At 40.0% G+C, this 16,768-nt stretch overlaps 1 protein-coding gene across 1 annotated transcript in view; it reads left to right on the top strand.

Moving 5' to 3' along the window:
- Window positions 1-9,269, top strand: part of sanbr (SANT and BTB domain regulator of CSR) — a 137,687-nt gene extending 128,418 nt beyond the window's left edge. Inside the window, exons 16-17 of the mRNA XM_048601512.1 lie at window positions 772-863; window positions 7,452-9,269. Coding sequence (XP_048457469.1) covers window positions 772-863; window positions 7,452-7,488 — 129 coding nt within the window. The 3' untranslated portion in view covers window positions 7,489-9,269. The remainder of the gene's footprint in view (window positions 1-771; window positions 864-7,451) is intronic.
- Window positions 9,270-16,768: the final 7,499 nt, after the last annotated feature.

The following is a 16,768-nucleotide window of genomic DNA, read 5'->3' as shown; positions in this document are numbered from 1 at the left end:
GCTTTTTACTAATTTTTCCTTGGCCAAAGCAAAATGTCAGTAATTGGATAAATAGTCAGAGGCCAAATCAGTTATACAACACTATTTATTAGAATCACCAATGTACAAGCCTTACTTCTTGCACAGAATATTACTAATAAAAGACATTGATGATCAGGCTGTGGGCTGGAGAGCATTCCTGTTCTCTAGGTGTCTTCTCAGAGACCCGACTCAGGGTTGTCCTTCTTATGAATGTTGCTCCTGGATTCTCTTGATCACTGTGCTAGTTCATTCCTCTTTTATACCATCAGACTTTTCTTTCATATACCTGTGCATGCTTGTGGTCACATGCTTTTTAACTAATTAGATCAAGATGATTTGGTCAGACTATTTATTTATTTGCCTGTCTGGAGCATTGTGGTAGGTTTTCTTGTGAGGTTGTAGCTATAATCTTGTTTTCTGTTTTTTGTCTGCATAACAGTCTCTTAGGCTAATCTGTTAACTTTAAACTGTTGCTACCCCTACTGTGTGCTGCTTAATTTGGTCAAGCTAGAGCTATATTTACTTATTAGCACCCTTCCGCTAGATAAATACCTTGGAGGAAAAGGAACAGAAATATTTATAGATGGTGCTTTATGAAAAATTGTGGGAGGTGGTGCAAATGGATTGTAAAAACTAGTATGGTCCCAATGGATCTAAAAGCCTGTTTCTGGCTTGTAATAAAATATAAATGTGATAACTAAGTAAGTACATTATCTCTTCATTAATTTAAAATATATTTCATGTTTACAGTTTGCTGGTGGCATTTACTGCAGATTGGAATCCCAGCTTAAAGCCTGTCCACCAACATCATCTCGTCAGAATAATTCATCGCAAAATGCAAGGTAAATTTGATTTCTAGTTATGTGGTTTGAATAAAGATTGCAAATAGTATTATCTAAAAATCTTTTGTCTATGGCCTTCCGAAGACCCATTTTTTGAAGCTGAGCAACATTATTTGCTGAGTTGAAACTCCTAGGACCTAAAAAAACAGTTCATGCAATCAAACCAAATTAAAGCAAATTGAACTAAATTAAAGGAACACTGAAAGAAAAAATTCAAAATGTTGTTGCGGCGATTGATGCTGTTATGGAAACAGAATGTAGGAGCAGACGGAGGCTGTTCAGCCCTTTCAGCCTTCTCTGTCATTCAATATGATCGTGGTTGACCGTCCAACTAAGTACCCTGTTCCTGCTTTCTCCTCATACTCTTTGACCCCTTTAGCCGTAAGAACTATAACTCCTTGAAAACATGCAAATTCCACAGGCTCATCACTGTCTGACTGTAGGACATCTGAGTCCTAAATGGCCAATTGTATCCTAAGACTATGACCCCTGGCCTGGACTCCCCAGTCACCAGGAGCATCCTTCCTGCATTTACCCCATCTAGAGATAGCAAGAACTGCAGATGCTGGAGTCAGAGATAATGCAGTGTGGAACTAAAGGAACACAGCAGGCCAGGCAGCATCAGAGGAGCAGGACAGTTGACATTTCGGGTCGGACCCTTCTTCAGAAATGGGGAAGGGGAAGGAAGCTCAGAAATGAATAGAGAGAAGAGTGGTGAGGCTGGGGAAGGATAGTGATAAGTGAGTGCAGGTAGGGAGTGGTGGGGATTGGTCAGTGAGGTGGGAGGATCGGATAGGTGGGAGAAAAGATGGACAGGTTGTGTCAGATCAAGGAGGCAGGGAATGAGAGGGAGGGTTGGACATGGGATGAGGTAGGGCGCGGGGGGATTTTAAAACTGGTGAAATCCATGTTTAGGCCATCGGGCTGTAGGCTCCCGAGGCATAATATGAGGTGTTGCTCCTCCAGTTTGCGGGTGGTGTCATTGTGACATTGGCGAAGGCCCAGGATGTTACCCAGGGACAGGAAGGGGGTGTTAAAGTCGTTGGTGACCGGAAGGTGTTATCATTTGTTGTGTACAGAGCGCAGACGCTCTACAAAACAGTCCCCAAGTCTCTGCCTGGTCTCACCAGTGTAGAGGAGGCCACATTGTGAGCAGCAGATGCAGAAGCAGAAGATCAAGTTGACGGATGTGCAGGTGAACCCCTGTCTAATGTGGAAGTTTTGTTTTGTGCTTTGAATGGAGGTGAGGGGGGAGGTATAGGGGCAGGTGTAGCACTTCCTGCAGCTGCATGGAAAGGTGCCGGGGGTGGTGGGGTTAGTGGGGAGTATGGAGCGGATGAGGGAGGCGCAAAGAGAGCGGTCGCTACGAAATGCAGATGGGGTGGGGAGGGAAATATCTCTTTAGTTGTGGGGTCGGATTGTAGGTGGCAGAAGTGGCGGTGAATGATATGCTGGATGCGGAGGTTGGTGGGGTGATATGTGAGGACAAGGGGATTCTGCCTTTATTTTTGTTGGGGGGAGGGAATGTGAGGGCAGAGGTGCAGGAAACGCAAGAGATGCAGTTGAGGGCGTTTTCGATCACCGGAGGGGGAAGTTACAGTCCTTGAAATAGGAGGACATCTGGGATGTGCGGGAGTGGAACACCCCATCTTGGGAGCATACGTGGTGGAGGCGGAGGAATTGGGAGTAGGAAATTGCATCCTTGCAGGAAGGTAGGTGAGAGGAGGTGTAGTCCAGGTAGCTGTGGGAGTCAGTGGGCTTGAAATAGATGTCAGTTTAGAGGCCGTCACCAGAGATGGAGACAAAGAGGTCCAGGAAGGAGAGAGCGGTATCAGAGATGGTTCAGGTGAATTTGAGGTAGTGGTGAAAGGTGTTGGTAAAGTTGATGAACTGTTCAAACTCCCCGTGAGAGCATGAAGCAGCACCGATACAGTCATCAATGTAGCGGAGGAGGAGGTGGGGGATAGTGCCAGTGTAGCAGCAGAAGAGGGACTGTTCCATATATCCTACAAAGAGGCAGGCATAGCTTGGGCCCATGCGGGTGCCACTTCCTGCAGACTAAGGGGGTGGCCATGGGCACATAATACCTGATTCCCTTACCATTCAAGAATGTGACTATCTCTATCTTAAATAACTCAGTGACCTGGCCTCTGCGGCATTGAGTTCCACAGATTAACCATCCTGTAGCTGAAGAAATTTCTCTTCATCTCAATTCTAAAGAGTCATCCCTTCACCCTGAGGCTGTTCCTGCAGGTCCTAGACTCTCCTACTGGTGGAAACATCTTGTCCACGCCTACTCTATCCAGGCCTCTCAGTTTCCTGTAAGTTTTAATCAGATCCCCCCCTCAGCTTTCTAAACTCCAAGTACAGACCCAGAGACTTCAGTTGCTCCTCATACGAAAGGCCTTCATCCTTGGAATCATCCTTATATAACTTCTATGGACACCCTCCTCGGCCAGTAAGTCACTCACTCGGCCAGTCAGTCACTCACTCACCTGGCCACTTGCTCACTCAGCCAGCCACTTGCCCACCTGGCCCCACACACAGACAGACGCACACAAAGACACAGACACACTCCTGCTGACTGGTCAGTGGGACACTAACTCGCTCAGTCATTCAGCCAGTAGCACACTTGCACATTCGGCCGGTAGCCACTTTGCATGCAGCCATTGGGCCACTTGCTTACTCAGTTAGCTGGCCACTATCATACTCAGCCAGCCATTCACACTCGGTCACCCAGCTTAATACACTAATGAAGCACTTTAACAGTATTGGTCAAGGTCATCTGTTGTCATAATATGCTGCATGTAAAATGCATGCACTGTCCAACTGTGTGGGTTACAAATCCTGATCACAAACAATCTTGACTCTCTCATTAATCATTGTGAGATGGATCATAGTCACATGTGTGAAGCATAATAATCACAGGCAATCTTAAAAGTGAAACCTGCAGGCCAGTATTCACAAAGACAATTGAAGATCTCATTAGCTACGTAAGGGCATGGGGCAGATTTTATTTCACCATGATCTTTCAATATAATCCAGATAGTGTGTGCCACAAAATCCTTGCATGCTGTTCAGCGCACAACTGGAGCAGGCAATGATGAATGCTGAAGAGCTGGGAGAGCAGCAGCAATCTTCTGATGTGGAAGGTGAGGGCTTTTTGAGCAGGAGGAGCCTCACCTTCTGTATGATAGAGCACTTCAGGTGTAACAAGCCAGACAGGACTCACTTGACACTTGATTACTGGATGCAGTCATCACTCTTTGACTGTAGATTTGTTGTTGATCAAAAGGCATTCAGATCCTGTCGGTTCACAGAAGCAAATGCAGTTTTTCTTTTTTTTAAATTTGCTTTTGCTGTTGCTCAATAAAAGTGAACATTTCAATCATTTGAAGGCTTTTCGGTACATAATGCTCCTACACTGAACAATGAGAAGATGTTATGCTGTACTGGGTGTTAGTGAAAGAGTACTCCCTTAGGATTTTAAAATGGGATGTTGCTAAGGTTCAATAACTGCTGTAGCTTATAATGATTGTCGATCAAGCAGATGATGATATACAGTAGCGATGCATTTACAGTGCATTTGCATTTGCACTTGCACTGCGCAGTCAACTGTGCCACCTATTTGCCCACATCTACCACCCTTTCCCTTCCCTTCCCACTACATGCGCTGTGAAGAGCAGCTCCTGCCTGGTACTGATTGACCTGGTGCATGATTGGGCTTTAAAAGTGGCACTAGTGCCAGGAATCCCAGGGGGTCCCAACAGTTGTGAGTACTTCCGTCATTGCTGAGCAGAGAATAGTGCAAGGATGCACCACTTGATGTGATTGTAATCTCAGAAGTGCAGGTAACCTACAAAAGAGAAATTTGCATAAGCAGTGGAAATGTATAACATTTCAAAAACAATATCTCTCAAATCTATTTCAAACCCCAGAGCAGAAAATATTTACCATTTGACTCAGAAGAGCCCATGTCATGTTTTAGGGATTTTTTTTCCGAACAACTGCAGAATGATTTTGATGGATTCCTTTAATACTTGAGGATTGCCACCAATGCAATGGATGAATGAGCTGCTTCTTAGACCAGATGTAATGGACAAAGTATACAGTGGAACTTTGGAACCTGTGTATATTTTTGCCAGCTATATCTGGATTTTCGGGCTATAGATTCCACTCTGTAGCCTCTGATTAAGCAATCTCTCAACAATAGCAGATAAGTGGAAGGGTCAACAAGGAGAAATAACATAAACTGAGGGTTTAACTACGGAAGTAAATCCTTGAGGACAAAAGGGCAAACTGAGAAGGCAGCTTTCTTTTTAAAAAAAAAGGGAGTCTTGGATTTTTAAATAGAAGTATAGAGTTCAAAACAAGGAGGGTTGTGTTCAACCTTTATAAATCACTGTTTAGGCTTCAGCCGTAGTATCATGTTCGGTTCTTGCCACCACGTTTTAAAAAGAACGTCAAGGCCTTAGGATGCAGGGGAGATTTTCTAGAGATGACGGACTTCAGGTATGTGGAAAGGATACAGAAACTGAGATTAATCTTCTTCACTCCAAGGAGAATAAAGAGATTTACTTGAGGTTCTTAAAATTGACAGAGTAAATGACTCTCACAGCTCTTCCCCCTTGAAATAACTCCATAGAGGCCAGTATCCCATCACCAAATCACCCTTTATTTACACATGCATAGTACTTGACTCTGGTCTGGCTTCCTCAGAGTGAACAGAACCTCTGACACTCGTTTTTATATCTGTCAGCCAGGGCTCCATGATCAGACCAGGTTAACAGCTCCAGTCAGAGAACTCATATTTTATGAGGTCCACCTGGCTGACCTCATTATAATTACTTCATTCCAACACCGCTGCTGTGTCCCTCTCAGACTCCAAGATTCCTTCAGCGCTAGATTGAGGGGGAGTACCCATGCATTCCGACAGCCTTTCTAGCTGTTCTGAGGGACCGGGTATATTTTGCTCCTGCCCCTTTTGTGAGTTTGCAGCTTTCATGTGCCTCATGTGCTTGTTCAGGACTGTGTCACCTACCCAAACCTGACCTCTTGTCGACCATGCCTCGTACCCATACAGAGCCATTCTGTGGATTCGGCACCAAATTTCATCCCCTGAAGTAAACTGTCTCTCTCATCCTCATTAGAGGGGTCTGGTATTGGCATTCCTGATGCCATTTCACCCTACCCACACCCCTACCCCCTGGTCAGGGAAGATCAGATTTAACCTGGTGCGGCATCTTCTCTCCATTAGCAACTCTGTTGGAGCAATCCTCTGGATGAATGATGGGTGGTTCGATAATCAAATAGGAACTGTGACAGTTTAGTATCAAGTGAAGCCATTATCTGTTTCTTTAAGCCTGCCTTAAAAGTTTGGACTGCTCTTTCTGCCAGACCATTGGACAATGGATGGTATGGAGCTGTGCTTATATGCTGAATGCGATTTGACTTTAGGATATACTAAAATTCCCTGCTGGTAAATGACGGCCCATTGTCTGTAACCAAAAATTTTTTCTGAAGAAGGGTCTAGGCCCGAAACATCAGCTTTCCTGCTCCTCTGATGCTGCTCGGCCTGCTGTGTTCATCCAGCTCTACACCTTGTTATCTCAGATTCTCCAGCATCTGCAGTTCCTACTATCTCTGAGGCAAATTGCTTGTTGGTTTTCATCTGCCCCAATGTTATTTGCCTAGAAAAAAAAAATGCATTCTTTCCGCATACTTGGCCCGGTCTTAAGCAGGATCAAACAAGTCCAGCTCCCTAAATAATGGCACAATGCCACAAATCCTTACCCCAGCTCAAAGATGACTGTTGTGAGCGAATTTCTTCGGGAGTGTTTTTCTTCTCTTATCACCACTGAAATAATTCCAGTGACTGGTATCCTGTCACCAAGTCTCCCTTTATTTACATGTGCATAGTACTTGACACTGGTTATCTTCCTCATAGCCAGCTCTCAGAGTGAACAGAACCTCTGACACGCCTGTTTATATCTGTCAGCCAGGGCTCCCTAATTGGAACTGTTAACCATATTCTATGAGGTCCACCTGGCTGACCTTTATACAATCACTACACCCCCCACCTCCCAACCTGATCTGAATATTTCCCTGACCCGACCTACCATTTGTTACCCTACATCCCTCACCTACCCTACTGTCACCCAATGCCCTCACCTATCGTTCTGACATCCTACTCCTCACCCAAACATGTTCTCTTGATAGCTTATCAAAGTGCCTATTAGACCTTTAAATCCTATAATACGGCACTTACTATGGTAAGAAGGGTCATGCTTTGGATTCCCTCATGATCTTACAATGCAAGTATAAAATCTGAAACTAGATACCTTCTGCATTGCACAAGATGTTCAGTTCAGAAGTTTGGGCCATAAATACAGAGTTCCTGAGTAAGATAAGAGAAAAGGAGATCTGACAGTTTTTGCTACTTCTTAAAAGATCCAAGTGAATTAGTACCTTTTCATCTTCAGCAGAGAATGGTAACTAACCTGAATAGGTCCAAGAAGCGCAGTAGAGTACTTTATGTCAGAATCATATAACAAATAGACTGAATTTGTTTTATTTTCTTGAACCTAGGTCCAAAGCCCGCTTTTCCCAGATGCGCCCAACATAGTGGATTCCAAGAACTAAAAAGGATGATCCTTTGATTTTTTGAGATGATTGATTGCTAAATACTGAACTACACAATACTTTAAATCTGCATGTTTAATTTCATTATTAAATATTTATACATGTATGATCACCTGACGGTTTTCCTAATTTTACAGTAATATATACTTCAACTATATCAGCGAGATGAGACCAAGTTAATTTCATTTATTATGTTAGCTGTTCTGCATCTGTTAGCATTCAGATTAGTTCGGATAGATTAGTTGCACTTATGCCATAAATTTGTACCCTTTCCTACATAACTTCCAGTGTAGCATTTGTGGTTGTCCAAAACTACAATGAATTCACTATTAGAACTGTGAACTGCAGTTTAGTAATTCTCCTACTGTTACTCAATGTTAAAAAGCTTTAACTTGCAAAATTTTGAAGCTTAAGTTGCTGGACAACTGATCCTAAAACAAAATATCTTCATTTGAAAAAACTGGTTAGCAGCCATCATGAATTTAGGAAAGTGTGTTCTATATGTTTATGGCTACCTGGGGTTCTTATTGCTGTGTAGTATTATTCCAGATGTCTTTGATGTGATATGACCTAGACCATTATTTATATACAAATTGTTTTCATATACTATTCCTTTGTTTTTAACTTCAGTTTCAGTTCATGATATCTAAATATTAGTACTTTAAAATTCTTTAGAATTCAATTTTATACTGTAATTTCTGAAGTAAGTTTATGGGGATTTTAAAAGCCATTTCTAGCATTCTGCACTTATTAGATAAAGTGAAATAGCTTACACAATGTAATAGAGTCTATACCCCTTTTAAGAGCTCCTAGCAGACTTGATAGCCATTTCCCATTTTTCACAAATTATGAAAATAAATACATGGAGGAATACACGCTGTCTTCATTTATATCACAGTAAATATAAAATTGTGAATTATAGCACAGAGGATGTGAAAATCATGGAGATGTGTACTGAGGAGCTTTAAGATCTAGTTTTGAGTTATGGTCTACTGTCTTTCCAAAAAAGGGCTTTATCTTGCATATTTATTGTTTTCTTAAAGTGAAACTTGCATTCAAGCTTAGTGTATATATTTTCTTTACACACTACCTACGTGGTTGACAATGAAGAGTGACTTCCTCAATGAAATGTGAAATATACAGAATGGTACTATAGAGTTTTCAGCAATATGGTGTTTCGGGAAATTAACACAATCAAACTATCTGAAAACCAATAACGTTTCATTTGAGCAATGAGGTGGCCAAAAGCAATTCCAATGGCTTAATTTCTTCTGGTGCTTATCCAAACGCCCAACGTCTGTACCCCATTTAGATGTTGGTTTTATACTGTCAAAACTGATTCAAAAACAATAATTTTGTTTTGTATGTTTTTAAACAGTTTTAGATGTTTGCCTATAGTGATATGTTTTAAGATTGATTATAAATGCAACTGCTATAGAGTCATGTTAAAGCTTATTTTGGCTGACTGTTGTCGTGCAATCTATTTTTAAACCTCAAATATTTTAATATGGTTATCAAACCATCTGATATTGACCAAAACTTATGTCCCAGTGAAGTATAGTATCAGTTCATTTATGCAATTTATCAAATTAATTTTATTGTTCACTATGGTTCTGTTTTTAAAATTCCAGCTTTCTATCAATTTGAGTCTTTTACAATATTTCTACTATTGAGGTTTATGTGAAATATTCTGCACTGTATGTAAGATGCACTCAACATTGTATTGTTCGTTGGATTTTTATTTAAAAATCTATCTATTGTATACCTGTGTAGCCTCATGTATGAACAGATTGCTGCCTTTTCATTTTTTTGCAGAATTACAACAAATTTTAAAAGGCATTTGAAGTGCCAGTATATTATCTTAGTATACATTGATTTGTAAGCGGAGATGTGCTGACATTTGACTATCCTGTTCTCTCCAAACTATACTGCTGACAATGCTTCTTTGGTGAGGAGCAAGCACATGTCCAGTGGCTAATCTGATATGCTTGATAGATTGGAAGTTCCCTGATAGGAACGAATTGAATTGCATTAATTGAGCCTCTTTTCCTTTTTATCTGATTCACTTTCTTCCTCGAGGTTATAGAATCACACTGGAATATGATTCTATCCAAATGCATCTGATAGCTTTATGAAACTAACCCTACGAATGTTCAGCCTTTAACTGTGGGCTATCATAGCAGAGCTGATCCTATTGTAAACTTACACACCCACAGACTTTACCAGAAAAGTAGTAGACGGTGGGACTACCGATGATCCAACTACCACAAACTAACTCAAAACAGAACTGATATTATCTTGGACTTCTCAGATCACTTGGATTCATTACCATGTGTATGGTACATCTATCCATTATCCAGTTCTCATTGTCATGAGAGCTCAGTTCACTCCTGATATTCATATCTTCAATCACTATTCTCATATATGTTATGTGACACTTCTGGAGTAAGTGGGACTTAAATCCCTTTTGGTGTTAGGATCCTAAAGTGTACTGTACAGCTGGTATAAAATTGATCTTGCACATCACATATTGACAATCAAATTATCTGGGGTTTGTTCGTCAAAATTTTAGTAAGCTTATTTAATAAGTATTTAACTACCTCAGAAACTAATTGTATAAGCAAGACTCAAATAGAGATTTCCTAAAAGAGAGTTTATTTTTTGAGCTGCAGAAGTGTACAGTGATTCTATTCCCATTGAATTCTACTTTTGGTGAATCTCTTGTTTTTTTTCAATGAGGGTCTCTTATCATAATTTCTATCTCTTATCTCCTTCCTCCATTTAAAGTTGTAGAACTGTATGATTCTGGAAGAAAAGAATTCTATAAAGAACAGTATTTACAGTAAATCCTCTGTTTCCATGAAATCATAAATCGCAAATTCACCTATCTTCACCAAAAAATAAGTATTAACAAAAATCAACATCCTTGGGCAAAACTTGCATATCAGCAATTTCTAACCTATTTTTAACGAGCTCTGCACTCAGGAACTTTATCATCTGCATGGGTCGCATTCCTGAGAACCTTTACAGATTCAGTGGAATGACTGTATAAATTTTCAGTTTCATTATAAAATCTGCTACCCTAAAACCCTATTTTGGAACAGGAACAGCTAAGATCACTTTCAAAGGAACTGGATGTGGGTAACAATGCAGTTTAGTAAGCAGGTTTTCCCTCATAGCTTAGACTCAAATGAAGCTAAGAAGAGTCACTTCTAGTTAATAGCTCTAAGAATCCATTATAAAATTCGTTTGGATTCAGTGTGTGTGTTTGTACACATAATCTTGTGTAAAATTGACTGAACAAAATGTATAGTTATTTATTGGATTTCTCCACAAAGGGTGATTGATAAAATCAGACATTCTTATAAGTGCATAATTAATATTCTAATGTTTTAATCCAAGAAGTTTTAATTTTTTACATTAAAACATATGATTGAATGTATTATTGCAGTTATTGAAAGCAAAAATAGTTTAATGCAAATTGCAAATATTTGCAAAACCCAAGTTGTTAGTTTTTATTGCCTCAGTGTAATGTAAACTTAAGTTTCAAATTTGATATCTAAATTAGCATACTGAAATAATTTAAGATACTTAGACATTCCAAAGATCATTCACCTTTATGGACACTGTACAAGTCTATTTATTTGAAATTATTTGAAGCAAAATGTATTGCTAAATTTTCTTTGGCAATTCTCCTCTGAAGTAGATACTCGGTTAACTAAGCGCTAACATTGCAGCCAGACTTTTAAATGAACAGAATTGTGAAAGGTAGTGGCAGTGGAACAGCTAAAAGCTACAGGAAGGATAGAATACAGAAGAATGGAATTTGTGCTTTAAGCTTTTAAGTCAGCAACATGAAGTATTTATATAGGATGGCATGAGATGTGTATTATCTTAATATGCAGTGTAAAATGATATTGATGCTGCACAGATGAATCATAAATATTCTTTCTTTAATGTTTGCTTAATGAAAAATTATTTGTATCAAGCTACATCTCACAAATTGTTGGCTTATGTGAAATGAGTCTCTTGTCCAGATCACAAGGGGATACAATTGTTACATTCCTGAATTATGCTGTGATACAAGGAGGTATAGAAAATTAAGTCAATTTCCGCACCATTAAAACTTTAGAGAGCAACTGAATCACAGAAGATATCTACACAAAATCTCATTTTTGTACCAGTAAGCAATTCTGAAGGTATGACTTGAAATATCTGAATTGCGTTGTTAGAGTTGATCGGTTTTTCTCTGACTGTTTATGTTAGTGTGTGAGAATTGGTGTGACTCGCAAGATAAATTCCTAAAGAATTAAGAAATCCTTGAGTACGTTTGCACAAATAATCATGACTAATGTAAGTTCACACAATTCACAGAGGCTCCAAGTGACAAGTCGTAAGTAAATTGAGACAAGAATGAGAACTCAGTTGGGGGGAAAATAACTTTTTGCTTTTCTGTTCTTACTTTATATACTATACTCTGGCAAAGCATGCATGTGAGCAACAGCACTGTATATATGGGATTATCTCTGCTGGATCTTCCCACCTGGGAGTGGCTGTTTCACCACCAAAAATGACACTAAGGTGAAAATTAGAGTGCATATAATTCACCCCTTGTCACAATGAATTTCGATGACGTTTTGCTGTCCATTGTGTCACCTGAACTATCCTTTCCAATAGCTCTGATTTGCAATTATTGATAAATGAGTCGTACTTTTCCAAAAAGTAGGATATATAAACAATCTTAAGATTTTTCTGTTCCAAAGCATGCATGCCTAAAAAATGGTTGCACTACTGGCAATGTTATAAATTCAGATCAATAGAATACCATTAATGCTGAAACCTGATTTGACATCTTCAGGAAAAGCTCATTACAAAATTGGGTGTGGATGTATGAGCAGTCTTGCGATTATACATAACATTGAGAAAGGATCAGGAATGTACATATTGTGTTAACAGGTAGTTCAAAGGGGCAAAGTTTGAAGCTGGTCAGAAGGGATGGGTAGTAAGAATGTGAAGGAATGGGGAAGTACCTCATTTCCTGCTGCAATATTGCTATGCAAGTCATCTAAAAGGACAGAGGACATGTAGAGAGAGTGAGGAGCAGGAAAAAAAGATGAGAATAATATGGCCAAATGAAATGAATAGTGACAGGTAAGAACAGGAGAACAATTCCATTTTCATTATGTCACATGCAATACCATAAGAGATTTAAATAGTTATGACAAACTATTTAATTGAGGCCTATCTTAATGGTTGCAGGAATTAAAACTAACTAACTACCTGCTTAAATTATTCTAAATATCATTATAGTTGATTGTGGTTTTCCTACAAATGATTTTTTTAACCAGTTCCCTGCAACTGATCTTTACCAGGATAAAAATGGATTTTCAACATTCATATATCTGGAAGTAGAGAAGAATCCTTTCAGCATGATTCTTGCCGTGACATCAAGGCAGAATTTGACCATGATATCAGCGAGCCCTGGCAAAATGAGTCAACGGTACTTGGGAGAAACTCCTCCCTGGTTAGAGTCATGCCTAGCACAAAAGATGGTGGATGTGGTTATTGGAAATCAGTCATCTCAGCTCCAGGACATCTTTGCAGGAGTTCTTCAGGACAGAGTCTTAATTCCAACCATTTTCAGTGTTCTGAAGATTCCTTAAACAGCATCTTGCAAACCTACAATCACTACCATCTTGAAAGATAAGGGGAGAACATCACCACCTGCAAGTTTACCTCCCAGCCGCTCACTATCCTAACTCGGAAATGTATTGCCATTTCTTCAGCATCCTTCAACCCCTCACTGATGACATTGTGCATTTGGAGGCCACTAACTCATTATCTTCTCAAGGACAATTAAGGATGGGCAATACAGTCTGGTTCAATCAGTGACAGCCACAACCCATAAATGAATAAAACAAAGAAAAACCTCTATGCCAAGTAAAGCCTTTAGGAAGTATATTTTGAGAAAGATAAAGGGCCGTAGTATTGAGATGTTACTTGATGATGGATTTAATATCAGGCCATAGTAGCCAGCCTAAAACAATTAAAACCTTCAGTTCAGCTAGCTCTTTGTTTATGGCCAGCAAAGTGCAGAAAACCAATAAAATCTATAATAGATGCAGTTTGTGATACTTACCCAAAAGCTGTCCAGCTTTTCTGGATATTTGTGAAGCATGTGACACTAAGGGGTACTGACTATGCATATGCATGAAATCTGTCTGGTTCCAAAGATCACCCAGATCCCAGAACAAAACAAAAGTGAATAGCAAGACAGTGAAATGCGATAACAGGGCAGCAAAGAAGGTGTTAAGATGCACAAATGCTTAAATGAAGTTCAGAGTCCACTAATTGAAAGCTAAATTTCAGAAGATGTTAAGATTTGAATATTGTTCAACTCACACTCCATGTTGACAATATAAGGTAATTGGAATTTTTAAAGCCGTTATTGTAATATTCCTTAAAAGGAAGATCAGCACACTTCAAAAGCTAAAATTGTCTCACAGCATATACTGGATCATCAATTCCAGGCATTGACAGAATCACACCAGTACAAACACTCAAGCTCATCTTGGCTTCCCATAAATCGACTACCTGGTAGACACTAACAGGCCAGTAATGGCAAGCTAAGTGGTATAGTCACAATTCATGACATTCAAACCCATACCCACCATGGTGGAACAGCAACAGATAACACATTTGAATCAGTCAACAAGCTCAAAATATATGATCTTTGAAATGAAATTAAGCCAGGTAACTGCATGATTACACCTGACACCCTGAGCAAATTACCCAAAGATCAGTATGTTCGTCTTGATCTCCATGTTGGGTATTGAATAAGATGGTTAGCATGTGAACCTGTGTACTTCCTGGGGTTGAATGAGGCTATTCAACAAGAAGTAAATGTATGTGAGGCATGCCAAACATATCAACCCCAGGAGCAGAAGGAAACCCTGCAACCACATGATGTTTCATCCACTCTTTGGATGAAAGTAACAAAAACCTATTCACAGTCCACAGGAAAGATGACTTTCTTGTGACGGATCATTCTCGATTTCCCATTCTTTGACAATTTAACAGCATAATGAGTGTGTCTGTTGTTGACACAATGAGCATTATTTTCAGTTTCAGTGTGCTGAATCAATAATGTGGCAGAGAATTCCATAAGCTTGACAATCTCTGGGTGAAGAAATGTCTTCTCATCTCAGGACATTCATTCTCTATTTTTGAAAAAGAGATACATGACATATGTAAAGCTACCAAAACTTTTCTTTGAGCAAGAAGTCAGAATTAGAAAAACAAGTAATTGGATACCAGCAAAGATCATGCAAAGACATTACTGATGACACTGCTACATTGCAAGGGAACAGAAGCTGGCGCAGACCATTGCACAACCACCAATCGTGCACAAAGAGAGCCTAGAATAGCACTCTGACAATAGTAATGTGTCAGTTGTGAAGTGACAGCAACCTCCAGCAACATAACCAAGTTGTCAAACAATGCAACAGAGAACAAACCCTCTCCAGATGGGTGTAGGATCACTAGATCAAGATGAGTGTTACAATGAAGTCTTGTATGTTATTTTTGACCTATTGGTATAATTATCAAATTGACAGCATGTTCCTTTGTAAAACCATGTATATCATTTAGGATAAGTTTTCATCTTTAGAAAAAGAGGGATGCTGAATTATGTCTCACAATCTATATACCTTTAAGAGACAAGCTGATGAAACTCTGTTGGAGGCAATCTTACTCTATAGACATGAAGAAAGAAACCTGATCCAAACCATATCATTGTGTTGTGTTATCAGTGAATGTAGTAAATATAGAATTCTGGTCTAAGTGTACGAAGATCTTCAATTGCCCAGATTTATACTGTTCTGTAAGCCTCCATTTGAAAGTTCATATATAGATTTAGCCATTTTCCTGATCACTAGACATGACCCTTGCCAAGTTCATTGGAAATTGCTGCCTATCTCTATGAGGACCCCAGAAAGAGTTTGTGTGTTTGTAATGTCATGATGATACAAAATATGAAATATTAAATTAGTTGATGAGAATTTAATGATTAAAAATCTTGAACTTTGACTTTTGAAAGCAAAAAACTAAAAATGACTTGGGATGCTTTAAAATGGCTGCCAAAGTCATGGAATTATATAGTACACAAGAGGTCCTTCAGTTAATCAAGACTTTCACCAAAAATGCACCATATCTACACTACTTCCACTTTCCAGCAGTAGGTCCATAAACATAATGTGATGACGTCAATCATCTCAGCTCCAGGACATCTCTGCAGGAGTTCCTCAGGGTAGTGTCCTGGCCCAACCATCTTCAGCTGCTTCATCAATGACCTTCCCTCCATCATAAGGTCAGAGTTGGGGATGTTCGCCGATGATGGCATGATGTTCAGCACCATTCATGACTGCTCAGATACTGAAGCAGTCCATGTTCACATGCAACAAGGTCGGGACAATATCCAGGCTTGGGCTGACAAGTGGCAAGTGACATTCGCGCCACACAAATACCAGGCGATGACCATCACCAATAAGAGACAATCTAACCACCTCCCCTTGACCTTCAACAGTGTTACCATCACTGAGACCCCACTACCAACATCCTGGGGGTTACCATTGACCAGAAACTCAACTGGACTCACCACATTAACAGAGTGGCTACAAGAGCAGGCTGGGAATACTGCAGCGAGTAACTAATCTCCTGACTCCTCAAAGCCTGTCCGCCATCTACAAGGCACAAATCAGGAGTGTAATGGAATACTCTCCACTTGCCTGGATGAGTGCAGCCCCAACAACACTCAAGAAGCTTGACACCATCCAGGACAAAGCAACCCACTTGATTGGCACTACATTCACTCCCTCCACCACCGACGCTCAGTAGCAGCAGTGCATACTATCTACAAGATGCACTGCAGAAAGTCACCAAAGGTCCTCAGACAGCTCCTTCCAGACCCATGATCACTTCCATCTAGAAGGACAAAGGCAGCAGATATATGGGAACACCACCACCTCCAAGTTCCCCTCCAAGTCACTCACCATCCTGACTTGGAAATATATCGCTGTTCCTTCACTGTCGCTGGGTAAAATCCTGGAATTCCCTCCCTAATAGCATTGTGGATCAACCCACAGCAGGAGGAATGCAGCGGTTCAAGAAGGCAGCTCACCACCAGCTTCTCAAGGGCAACTAGGGATGGGCAAGAAATGCCAGTGACGCCCACATCCCACAAAATGAATAGAAAAATAAACAAT

This window comes from Rhincodon typus, chromosome 9, assembly GCF_021869965.1.
Source record: "Rhincodon typus isolate 14 chromosome 9, sRhiTyp1.1, whole genome shotgun sequence".
NCBI classification, from domain to species: domain Eukaryota; kingdom Metazoa; phylum Chordata; class Chondrichthyes; order Orectolobiformes; family Rhincodontidae; genus Rhincodon; species Rhincodon typus.
Note: the sequence above shows the minus strand (reverse complement) of the source record. Positions and strands in the feature narration are given on the sequence as shown.